Source organism: Argiope bruennichi, chromosome 7 (assembly GCF_947563725.1).
Source record: "Argiope bruennichi chromosome 7, qqArgBrue1.1, whole genome shotgun sequence".
NCBI classification, from domain to species: Eukaryota; Metazoa; Arthropoda; class Arachnida; order Araneae; family Araneidae; genus Argiope; species Argiope bruennichi.
The window spans coordinates 32,060,423-32,074,287 of record NC_079157.1 but is presented as its reverse complement, the minus strand read 5'-3'; the positions used below and the strand labels follow the sequence as shown (position 1 = coordinate 32,074,287).

Genomic DNA, 13,865 nt, shown 5'->3' with positions numbered 1-13,865 from the left:
TGTCCCCAGTCCCGGGTTAATTATTGGTCGCAATAGATGATCATGCCTACCTCAGAAAGATCACGTCATCCTAATGGGACAAATAATTGTCTGGCCGGGGCAATTATACCATATTGTGATCACGGAATCGCCCCTGAACTGTTAAGATACCACTGTAAATTCCACTTTAAGATTTCTTCGTTTAGAAATGAATGTAAAATTTTAACACAGACAAATAATAAGCACGTTAGGATCAGCATAGATATAAAATTCACACGACTGACTTAAAGCTTGAATCTCCGCATTGTTCCTGACAACTATTATTTGTCCTTTTTAAGATTTTACCAACATTTTCAAAATGACGTAAAAATTCAGATTAAAATAATGTTTTTGTTGGTGATTAAAATGAAAATGTCTTGAATCTTGATTTATATTTCCAAAATAAACTTGTGAAAAAAATAAGAAATATTTGAGATAACCATATATAACAAATAATCACTGAGCTGAGCTCCACCCCATCCTGCCTAAGTATCTGTAATTGAAGGACTGTAGTCACGGTAACCTGAAAGCAGGAACTAAAGTTGAGTACTAAAGAATATCACCGGCCAATCCTTTTAGTGCAAAATGGGCAAAAATATTGCTACGCCACCCGAAATAAAGAAAATAGCGGAGATATCGCATAATACCTTGTGCTAATAATGACACTATTTCCCGTCATTAGAAAAAGGGTAGCTCAACCTTTTAATATTTATATGTCCTGCATATCAGGAAAGTGAGAACAAACAACTGAACCGAAAGCTACTCCTCCACATTTCTAGGTTGTCTCCATTGAGGGATACTTATAATACAACCGCATTGGAATTACTCTTACTCGAAGACAATCAGGGCTAAACTGAATGACCATCTTCTCGACAGCAATGAAATGGTACTAACCATGGTTACCATCTAATGGCATAATTTCTCCCTTAGGAAGTTGTTGTTTCTTATGGCACTTGCCATGGACAAGCCCACTGTTACGAAGACAGCGATTTAAGCCGGTGGGGGAGCGTCTCGTTTGTTTAGTAGCGCCAAGAGTACGACTTTGCTACTCACGCATCACTCATTCGCTTGCACAGCTTTATAGGAGAGCACATTCACACATCTCACAGATAGAACAACGGAAGAACAACCATGCCCAAACCGGGACGCCCAGATCACGGGGAAGACGCGCTACCCCTATGCCAGGATGCCGGTTCCCTTAGGAAGTACATTCCATCACTGGAAATCGAGCATAGGAGTGAACTCGACTCCACATCATTACTATACCCCAAAAGATGAGAGAAGTGGAATCTTACTTCCAAATTTGGAATACCCTCGGTAGTGCATGCTTTTTAGATATGGATATTTTTTAAAATTTGAATTACAGAATATAAGGAAAGGCAATTTGTCAGCATAGAAATATGTATTTTTGCTTTAAAAAACTAAACTTAAAGACAGTCTTTTATAACAGATTAGTTGTTTTGCCACACAATGTTAACGACTTTTCACGAAATTATTTGCTTAGGATATCATTTTCTACAGTTGATATTTCTGATTGCTTATTTTCAAAAGACAATGCATTTTTAACTAATCGCCTAGGGCGATTAGTTGGTTCATTGGGAATACTAGTCATATTTGATTTCATATAAATTGTCTTTTTATAACTTCATGCTCATGATTTGCCAAATAGTTTGAAGTTAAAATCGTGTTATTTAGATTGTCATAAGTTCTGTCTATTGTGTACACCAACCTTTCCAATTGAGATAATCTCATAATATTATAGCAATATTAAAAACTTAAATATCGAGTTAACCTAATTTTTACTGGGGAATTAACTTAAAATCAACTCATTTCGCATTGAAATATTTCGTCATACCCGGATAACAAGTTAATTTTCCATATATTGTAACTTCACTTTTATCTGTCTCATAAATTACATAGATTTTAAACAGAATCCTTCTTCCTTAGCTTTCCATAATAGTAGAAAACCATGTCGTTAAATATTTGATGAAACAATGAAAACAGTTTGAGTCTCAGAGCAACTTGCATCTATTGTTAGAAATCAAGCAAAAAATATTTTTTAAAAGTTGCCAAATTCAGCAAAAATTTCAGTGATATTAAATAGGCATCACTAAAGAGAATTTTTTAAATTTTAAAGTGAAGTAACATTCATTTTTGAGCAATAATATTTTTGGAAGTTATCGTGAAAAATGTCAAAATTCAGCTAAATTTTCAATTAACCAAAAAAAAAAAAAAAAAAAAAAAAAGGTCATATTTTTTTTTTTAAGGTATACATATGCCAAATTTGGTAGCTGTAGCTTAAACAGTCTGGCCTATAGAATGCCAACATACACACACATTTATCTTTATTAGAAGAAATATAGATGGATAAAAAAAAAAAATGAATATTTTAAGTCAGACACTTGAAATTATATATTAAGGATATATTCAGAAATTATACTATAAAATCATAAAAATCTTCAATTGCATAAAGTACATGAATTTACTTTTACGTCTACATTTGTTTTGTAATAAATTTATATATATCAAAAATATCTAAATTTGAAATTACTTAACTGGGAGGTAAGGGTATGCATTCTCCTGAGTTTTATGGAAGCAATACATTAGTGCTTTTATGTCAATTTTTTAAACCCAACCTAATCAAGTAAGAAAATAAATGTTTTTGCTGCCATTTAACCTTTCAAAATTTATGAGATGTGAAATAATTATATTAGGCCCACAGTGCCACTTGTCCCTGATATGCAAGTGGTATTCACATAAACATTTTCTAATACGGTTTAAAAACTATTCTTATTACAGAAGGAAGAGGCTAAATTATTTTAATCCGAGCTGATCTTTTCAATTTCTGATTTTTATGAGTAATTAAAAAATGAATAAATAAATTTTTGATACCAACTTATATGCAACACTATTAACTCTCATTTGATGACTGAACACATATTTGAATTATCAGACATATTTAGAGTATTAATTCATGCAAAAGTAACAATACACATTATGGTATTATACAATTACAAAGCATGAAGAACAAATCTTTCAGGTGTGTGTGGGAGGGGGGAGGAGGGTTATTTCATGAAAAATATACAATGAAAATTGATCAAGCTTGAAAGTAATAAACAGTAAAAAAAGAAGCATTAAATCGCTTCATGACTTGTATATACTATTCTTGTATATCAGTAAATAATAATGATTATAAAAAAATGAATTATGTACCATGTTATAAGTTTTTCATCTTTCCCATTTTTTAAAGCAGTTTGTATGCTTTAAAAACACATGAAAAAAATTATAAATATAAAAAATTCTTTGCATATAATAACTGTGTGAACAAAGTAAAATAATTTTATATCATTTCTTGAATTTATAATATTGAATTTCAAAATTTTGCATTTATTATTTTAATCATTTTTCTTATTCAAACAAAAAATCTTATCATTTAGAGGTATTAAATTATTATATTAAGTTTCATAATTATAGATATAAGAAAAATGCACTACATAAAATGATATTCTTTTAAATGAACTGGCATTTTAGCTATTAAATTATGACTTTTAAATATTTATGAATATTGGCTTTCATAATATATATATGAAATCAACATCTCATTAAAAGATAGTGAAAATTTTTGAATACCATGTGAGCATTCAACATAAATTTTAAATAGAACTTTAGTAAGGGTGGGGGAAAAAATTCTAAGTGGTTTTACTTTCAATAACAAAAACATATTATGATAAAATGAAATTTTAATAAATAATATTCTGAACAAAATGAAACAATACCTTGAGCAATTTTCTAAAAATATTTATACAAGAGCACTTGACAATATTTGATATTTTTGTACATTCCATTCCACTGTTTCAATTCATTTTTTTATCAATAAGTCACTGAATTAACTTTTAAATGTAATTAAATTTAAGATAATTTAAAATAATAACAATTAAAAAAGGAAATACAAACATATTAAATTTTATTTTATTAATACAATTTTCAACAATGATAATACTATGTGACCAAAAGTTAACAGAAAACTGAAAAAAAAATATAATTGAACAATTTTTCATAAAATTCTTAATTATTTAATATTAACAGTGTGCATTTTGAAAACAAGCATTCAAAATTTAAATAAAACCTAAGGCTTAACAAGAAACCGGCCACCATTTTTCGGAAAGATGTTTTTAAAAATAACAATCAAACTATGCCCTTAAAAAAAGATAAGATCAAATTGTACATCAGTTTGAAGAAAATGTGTGACAATAATTTAACAATTTTTTTTAATTTAAAGATGTATTCTAACAATTGATAACATATGTAAAATTTGAACATTTAGTACTATTATTTAAATTTAAAACATTTAGTACTGTTATGAAAATTACATAATAACATTTTTATACAATATTTACAAATCTGTACAAATTAAAGTCAATATAAAAGTTAGGCACAATCAATTTATGGGATTAACAATGAATTTAAAGGTATAAACAAAACTCATTACACACTTATATTGTAAAATATGATAATTTGAAAGTCCTTAATAAAAAATCTAAATATTCTTGTAAATATTATTCTTTCAATAAGCCTATTCCCTCTTTTTTTTTAAAAAAAAAAATGACGTCTAAGTAAATACTATAAGGATTTAAAAAAAAAATGTTTATACACTATTAATTTTGCATTTATAAAATAATATGTTTTAGAATTATATAATAAATAACATACAATTGCACAGAAGTGTCTGAACATAGCAATTTTTATAAAGTGATTCATAGAAATTGCAATGAAAAAATAACAGATGTCATATAAAGTTGAAAAATAAGCAGTTCCCTGATGGAATACTTAAATAAAAATCTCTTATTGTAAGTCTTGCATACTTTTATACTTAAGACACACCAACTTTTTTTAATATCACAATTTGAAAAGTAAACATATAGTATATTTCTCTTAAAAAAATAAACATGAATGTCATTTTCATAGCTGCACAAGAATAATGTGAAACATTTGAAATATAAAAATTTAATATTTGCAAAAAAACATCAAATTACAAACTTAAATATTCAAGTCAATGGAAATTTTGTTGGTAAAACATTCTGAAATTTCAATCTTTCACAATTAAAAAAATTGTTAGCATGAAGTATTTCAATAAGTCAAGAACAGAAACAAATAATTCTGAACAAAAGATTGTTAAATCACAATTACATACAGAAATTTTACAACTACATAAAAATTCTACTATATCAAAAAGGTTTAACTATTTAAAAAAAATTATTCTAAAATGAAAATCCAGTAAGAAATATTACTGAAAAAACTTACTTTAAAAAAACATTACTGAGGGTTTTTTAAAATTTTTTTATTTAATTTATTAATGCTCTGACGACATTTATAAGATAGTCATATTTTACATTCATGGCTGAAATGAATACATTCCATTATTTTTTCTTAACTTTGTTCTAACATATCAATATATATTTCCCTAACAAAAATTTATAAACCAATATATCAATTATAATACATAATATTTTTTTCAACTGGCATGTAGTCAATCATTAGTCAGATCTTGGAATTTAAATGTTATAACCTTGAAATTTTTACTTTTCTTCTTTGATTTTATTTTAGGTATTGTGATGAATTCGAAATTAATCCCTTTTTTTTTTTTGACATTTTACTATATTTTAAAATTCTATTATGTACTTCAAAAAAATTTTTTAAAACTATTTTCTATCATTTTTTTAAAATTTTACTTTACAACTGTTAAAGTGGTATTTTTAAACTTAATTTAAATGAAATTTCCTGTAATCTATGTTTAATATTAATTTGGATGTTAATAGATAAATAGGCACAGGGAAAAAAAAATCAGTACAAGGCATACACTCATACTAATACTAAAAAAAAATGTTATACCTGAATTTTTTCCCTCATTAAAACCAATTTTATAATGAAATTTGATTACATATAACAAAATAAATTGCAACTATCTATTTTGAACCTTGGATAGGCTCAGGATGAGCATTTGAATCAATGGATGAAAGAGCACTCGAGTCTGTCAGTATTCCATTTTGTTCTTTACTACTAGGGACAGTAGTAAAATTCATAGTTTGTAAATCACTAGAATAACTGGGAAAGGAAGAAGCTGATGTAGCTACACTTGAATCTGTAGATGCTATTGTAGTTGAAGGTATTTTAACACTTTCTTGATCAGGAGTTTGAGACACAGAAGTAGGAATGTTGTTTTGAGTTACAGCTGGGTTGCTATAAAACAGAAAAACTTTATAGCAAAAATAATTAGTACAGAAATGTTGATTTTGAGAATGAATAACATGTTATTCACTCTCCATATTATTAAAAAAATTTCTATATAACTTTTTTTGAGTCATAATTTTCTCCATATTTATGAAGACATTTATTTAAAAATATGTCATGTTCAGTGAAATAGTCAGTATGGAGATACTGAAAAATCAAAGTTTCATGAATAGTAACAAAGATACTACAACAACTGATGAAGATAACAGTTACTAAAAAATCTTTACACGAAGTAAAGACAACAACATTTAATAAAATAAGAAACAGGTTTTCTAGAAATTTTACAGACGTTTTTAACTTTTATAAAAGTGCAATTTTTTTTTTTTTTTTTAATATGTATAAAATCAGATTACAAACTTCTGGGTAATTTAGGATAAGTGGAAATTTTAACTAAACAAATTTTCTTACAAAGAAGTTTTCAAGCAGAATGATTATATTTCATTAAAGAGAAACATTATTTTCTTCTTATCTGAGTTGCACAAAATACTTTAAAAATAAATAAGAAAACTCATAATTTTTTTAATAACTAAAATGTTCCATCTCACAATATAAAATGAGTGGCAATTTACAAAGGAAAACTAAAATTTTCTATATAATTTCAAAACAAAAGTATATTTTATAGAGGAACATGATTCCTAAGCTATTTGCTTATTCAAGATATTTTTCTTCTGATTATTTTATCAAAATACACTTGTTTTTAGCAATGACTCAATGTCAGTGTGACTAGAAACACGCAATGGCTTTGTCAGCTTACCAAGTTAATGCCAAGATGCTCCATTAAAGCTTTCACTCAGTTATATTCTGGATCTTCATGATTCATTCAAAATCTCTTCAAATGATTTAATGAAAAATAAGTCATATTTTACCACTATTTCATCATTTGTTTTAAAACTTGATGCATTACATTCAGGGTATAAACTGCAGATTTGATATATATATATATATATATATTTTCATAAAAGATGGGTATTTGAATCTTTTCCAGCAAAGTGGAAGTGAAATATTCACCATTTTTACTTTTTTGTATATGTAGTACAGTATTGTATCTTTCTCGTGTATATAATACAGAGAAAGTATATTGTCTAAAAAAATTGAACTAGAGATTTTGACAAATCTGCATGTTTTAGACCTTAAAGAGTTCGAGAAACATTTTTGAAAAATGTATGTTTTGTGACAAAGATTACTCAAAATTGCTTTGAGCTATATGGATAAAATTTAATATAAAGTCTCCACACCAAAATTATAGATTTCTATCAAATTTTGTGCAAAATCTTTTTTTTCTGTTTAGCTATTCGAATATAAGTTAAATGATAGCAAAACAAAGAGACCTATGGATAAAATTTGGTACATATAATTAATATGTATAATGTAGACACCTATCATATTTTAAGCCAAATCAAATGGGGGCTTGACCGTCTGTTCGTCTGTACTTTCAGTAACATGTAAATGTAATGACTTAAATATATTAAATTTTGTGTTATATTAAATATTTTAATTAAAATTTAATATACATTAAATTTTTGTTTTTTCTAACTACAGGTGTAATTTTTTGTCAAATTTGTTTCAATAATTTTTTTCAATTTGTGTTTCAGGAAAAAGCATCTAAAACACAAATTTGATTTTCGGATACTGTTAACCACATGCCTGTGATTAATCGTCCAAAAACTCGCTAAGGATCACATGATAGATTTAGAAAAATGCTAAATTCACATTAATGTTATTTTGTAACTGTTGAATGCTAATTCCAAGCATGGCATTTTCTAAAATAATACTTTTATTAAAAAGGGAAAGTTTTGACCATTCCTACTGGTCTACTATTAGTGATTACTTTCTGTGTAACTATATAAACCCCAGCATATGTGTTCTAACATCCCTAGCTTAAAAGAAATACATCACTATAAAATACAAATTGCTTTTAAAGGAACTAACATAAAATCATATAAATACCTGTTTACATAATAATACGGAAAAGGGATATAAGGCCCCATAGATTGCACAGGGTATGGAATATTCATAACACTAGGAGTGACACCTGGTGCAGGCATAAAACCTACATATTGATAAAGGAATTTGTTCAATGAAATATTTTCCAAGTAAAATGTATCTAGTAATTATTTTTGAGCAAATTTTAAAAAATTATTGAAACTCATATTTATACAAGATATGTTTCTTTATTCCTTACATAAATAATCAAGTAATGTGTATAGTAACAAGTACATAATTCTAATTGCAGATTTAAAATATAAATATATCATGACAATATACATCTCTGCAAGATTTACATAATAATAAATTATTGAAGTTCTATTAAGACGACTGAAAAAAAAATGAACATATTGATCAATAGCCTAAGAATATTTATAGTTTGCTGAACGTGACAGTGATAATAAATTATTATTTGAAATACTCCATTTTTAATATAAAATTTATTAGTAAAATAAAAATGTATTTAAATTGTTAGTAATGAAAAAGCGCATAATATTTAACTTGACCAACAAACATTTAATTTAATGTCAGAAATGACCAAAAGATCAGCTATTAAATTACCACATACACTTTTATGTTTGAATGATTTGAAAGTAAGACAGATTCAAGGTTTGTTCAGTTTGAATCTGAAATACTTTCAATTAGAAAATCTTTTAGCCATGAATTACTTAAAAGAATCATTCTACGAGGGTTATTTTCTCATTCAAAAATAAGAAGCAAGAAATAAAAAGAGAAAAGAAATTGTTATAATCCAAGGTATGAAACTTTTTTTAAAACATATTTAGCACAAAATCAGAAAGACTATTATTTAAATAAAATTTAATCATTTTTTACATGATTCACATGATATTTTACATGACAAAGCATGCAATTCTCTGTTACATCTAATAAGGAAATCATTCCCGGTTTTAAATTATGTTTATTACAGTTTCAAAATTGTTTATAAATGCATAAATCTAAGCATTTATAAGATTTAATATTTTTAAACACAAATATCTTTTATGCAAGAAATTTGTTTAATTTTAATGTTAAAACAAGATTTGTGCTTTAAGACAAATAAGAGAACAAAAGTTAAGTTCTTGCAACTGAAAGAATTCAGTAATCATCGTATAATTTTTATTATAAATGCAATGTATTAATATGTTTCTGAAAATGAGGTTATAATTTTTGTTTCAATTACTTCAGTAAACAACCTATATAATATTAGCTTATGCTTATATTTTAGTTCAATATTTTTTTAATAAAAATTATGCAATGCTTATAAATAATATTAAACTGTATTGCATTATTTTCCACGAGATTTTCTTAAATTGATTATTACTTTCATAAAGTAAAGACATTATATGTTTGAAAAACTCCTTCGTTCTACCCCATTTTTAACTTTAACTATTCATAACAACAACATTCACATTTTAAAAGATTTTCTTATATTAATGGTATATACAATTTTTATTCTATTTTATATTTATAATCATTTATGATTTATATATATAATAAAATTAACAGAAAACTCAACTTTCAGTTTTGCTTTAAAAAATTTTAAAATAGTTTTTAAAATTATATTTTATGATGAGCAACTTAGGCAAACTTTTTGAAAACACAGTATGCCCCCCCCCTCCCCATATACTATAATTGATCAAAACTTAAGATATGATTTTTCTACTAGATATATGTATAATGTAATTTTTTAATTAATGTGCACAGAGTTGATTAAAATAGAAAACTAGATTAATTAATTAAGAGGGCATTGAATAAAGGAAGAATGAATGAATAAGAGTGTTGAATGTAGAAAAGACAGAAAATAGTAGAGTAAACCTTTAATGTGAAACTGAGACTTTTTGTTTAATACAAGTTTATGAGATACATCAGAATAATTTACTAAACATTAATTAACTAATAGGAGGAATCTTCCACAGCTGAAGCAAAAAATTGCCCCATGTTCCACTTTTCAAAAATCTAAACATGCAACAGAAAAAAAAAAAAAAAAAAATACAGAAATCAATTTCTACTTTAAAATATTTTTATAACAATTCAGTAAATCATTTAAAAAAAATCTGAAAAATAATTATTTCAGAAATATTATTTGAATTTTATTTTAAAGAATGGATTATAAAATAAGTCAATTAAAATAGCACTTCCAAGATTATAAACTATTTAAAATATTAAGTTACTCTGAACAAAGCTAGATGAAGAAAAATGAGGGGAAGAATAGTTCGACATTTTGCTAAATAAGGATGACATGAAAGTATAGTTCTTTTCACAAAGAATATATTTTTTTATTTGTTTATTTTAAAGATGTCTATTTAAAATCAATTTAAAAATTAAAGCAGTCAGAATATAGAAATAATAATTTTCTAAGCCTTTTAAATGCTTTTAATTTTGATAACATTCCATGAAATTTAAAGAAATTTTATGAAATAACTGTATACTACATTAAAAAAGTTCATACATACATTATTAAGATTATTATCAAGGGCACAAATTAACATGTTTTTCTTCAAGATCGGTAGATTTTAATGACATAAAATCCATGTTTGGGTCATATGCTTATCATAAAAGAATAAAATTGCATATAATGTATTTTTTTATGAAAAATTAATACAGCTAATATAAGAATGGGTAAAAGCACATGCTAAAAATTTAATTAATAAGACTAATGAGGTAAGAAGTGAATGAAGATTAATGGTAAAGTGAAAAGGCAAATTTCATGAAAGAAAACATGCTGCTACTAAAAATTCATTCTATGTTTTACAAAAGGTATGGAAAAGAAAAATGCAAACAATGCAATTTTTCTAAAAGGAATCAGTCATTTCAAAATAAGGAGAGAAAGCATATTGTATTATCAAATGTATGCCTGCATGTGTATTACTGATACATATACAAAGCATATGTATTTCCAAATATTTGAGAATACACATTTACAGCAAAAAATAGTAATTAACAATAATAGTAATAAAATAAATATCAAATTTCAAGACAATATTTTAAGAGATCTAATGTACACTTGTTAACTTCAATTACTGATTTAAAACTGTTAATCCTGATTAAAAAGCCTACAGAGTCATGACAGTAACTTCTGCATTGTAGCTTTCTTATGGAAATTTAATAATTTTCAAAAATTAAAATCATTTTTACATTCATCTACTTAAAACAAAGCAAAAAAAAAAAAAAAAATGTGTTAAGTAAAAATAATATTTAGTAAAAATACAAGGCTATAAAATATGAAGAGGCATCAATAATTTTAATCATTATTAAACTTTATTTAAAATTATCATTAAATTATTAATCATTAATTAAATGTTATTTAATATTATTAATTACTACTAAATTTATCACAATAGCCTTAAACTGAAATGAAAATTAGTTATGATCAATTTTTGGAAGATAAAGGTGAATTTTGATACATTAAAAAAATCTTTTTGAATGTATCAAAAATCATAAATTAATTTTATATAATTATCACAATTGTCAATACAGACTAGATAATGACTTATATCAAATTAGTTTAATATTCTATTCTGAATTAAATTGCAGATTTGAAAGGGGATGGGAAGTAAACTTAATCCAGAACTCTGGTTAGATAAGTCTAGAATGCTGATCTTTACATTATCACAACACAACAACATGGCTGTTTGACTTGTGTGCACCAAATCACCATGTACAATAGTTGAGACACATTAACATTGAACTTGCAGTTTGTGATTAGGTCATAATACAAATAACAAGCTTTTTTTTTTTTTTTTTTTTTGTTTACATACCGATAAAGAAATTATGGCAAGTCCTGCTAAAAATCCTAAAGGCAAAAGGTTATAAAATTTCCTATGTTCAGTAAATTGTACTTAGATGCCAAAATAATTTTAGTAAGAATGGCATTAAAATAGTATGAATTCACAATCACTGGAGGATAGTAATACTGACTTAAAGTTAGAAGAGAGTTTAATATTTGTAAAGGGAGATTATCATTAGAAAAAAGAAAAAAAAAGATTTACACATTTAAAAGAATATTTATATGTGTGAATCACATCAGGATTTCATCACATTTTAATTTTTTTATTTGCTTAATTGATTCATTAAGCAAATCGATAAAAGAACGATTTTTCTAATGGTTCTTATGCCAAATCCTTCAAATATACACTTTTTTAATAATAAATTTGTACCTAATTCATTTCCAAAATCCTGCTTAACTTGATTTTTAACGGGACTCATTTTAATATCTCACTTCAAATAACAATAATCATAAAATTTTATAACAATAAGAAATATTAAATAATTAAGACCAAATACATTCATAAAATTTATAATAATTCACCTTTATTCACTTAACAAAATGAATTTAAAAAAAAGATTTCATACCCTGTGGTTGCATATTAGGTTGATTTGGTGGATATTGAAATGGCACTGGCATTCCTGGTGGCACAAAAAAGCCACCCATTGGATTTGGATGATATGGATTCATCATCACTGGTGGGTAGCCAACTTGACTTGCTGAAGTTGGAACAGAGTTCGTACCATTTGCACTTTTTTCAGCTCCAGAATTATCTGCTGCTACAGGTTGAGGTGCATTTGTCATAGGTGCTTGCACTTGAGAAGGAAGAGGAGGTTGAGGATGAGGCAGGGTATGAGTAGCAGAAACTGACTTTGCTGCTGTTTGATCACCAGCCATGACATATTGAGGACCAGAAGATGGTGCTGGAACATACATCATAGGCTGATTCGGGAAGGGTTGCATAGTTTGATAGGCTGTTGATGGCATTGTTGTCATGGAAACCTAAGTTTTTAAAAAATTGCAAACAGAAAAGAAGTGAATAAAGGATTTATTTTATCACAGGCTTCATTATTTTTTATGATCATCAACATAACATGCTACGAGACTTTCAAGATACGAGATTCAAGATAATCTTATTTTTATTTAAATGTGTAACATTCATTCATATTCAGCAGAATCTTGATTATCCAAGCCTTTTTTAACCAAGTCAAAAAAAAAAAAAATCAATTTAAAAAAAAGTTTGATAAAATTAACAGTCTTCTGGATCCTCGAAACAAAATGAAATAGCTTACAGAAATCTCAAATTAAAGTTGTTATCCTACAATTCTTACTCTTCTATGAATAATTCCTGCTTTACAGACAGCTTTAAGCATTTAAAGTATTTTTTATTATATAAATTTTCTTTAATGTTGTACACTTTCATTTCAGTAGAGAGAGGGGATGAATTAAGTAATTAAAATCAACCCATCAGCAGTTACCATAAAAAAGAAAATTCATAAATTCAATAATAATGATTGAGTGTATCTGCGATAGGTTACACACATACCCTTATATTTATAAAACACTGGCATTACTCCAAGACTGATTCTGAGAAAAGATGCATTTACAAGGACATAAAGGATCAAAATATTAATTTGTGACTGACTTAGAAATACGAATTCTACTTAAGAAAATTATTATTTATCTCACTTATTCTGATATATTATAAATTTATAAAAAAATAAATTAGTAATTTTCAGAAAATATTTTGAATTTATGTTGACAGAAGGGATTAGAGCCTTTATTGAATAAGTATTCCAAAATTTTA

General features: G+C 26.1%; 1 protein-coding gene across 3 annotated transcripts in view; it reads right to left on the bottom strand.

Moving 5' to 3' along the window:
* Window positions 1-4,195: 4,195 nt before the first annotated feature.
* The window catches only part of LOC129975826 (signal transducing adapter molecule 2-like), a 29,167-nt gene continuing 19,497 nt past the window's right edge, over window positions 4,196-13,865 (bottom strand). The window contains exons 12-14 of one of the 3 annotated variants that reach the window (XM_056089055.1): window positions 12,646-13,060; window positions 8,254-8,356; window positions 4,196-6,255 (exon numbers count right to left, since the gene is read on the bottom strand). In XM_056089055.1, the coding sequence (XP_055945030.1) occupies window positions 5,982-6,255; window positions 8,254-8,356; window positions 12,646-13,060 (792 nt within the window). In that variant the 3' untranslated portion in view covers window positions 4,196-5,981. Of the gene's footprint in view, window positions 6,256-8,253; window positions 8,357-10,094; window positions 10,249-12,645; window positions 13,061-13,865 lie in introns of those variants that run through there. The other 2 variants (XM_056089056.1, XM_056089057.1) reach the window with 2 other exon arrangements.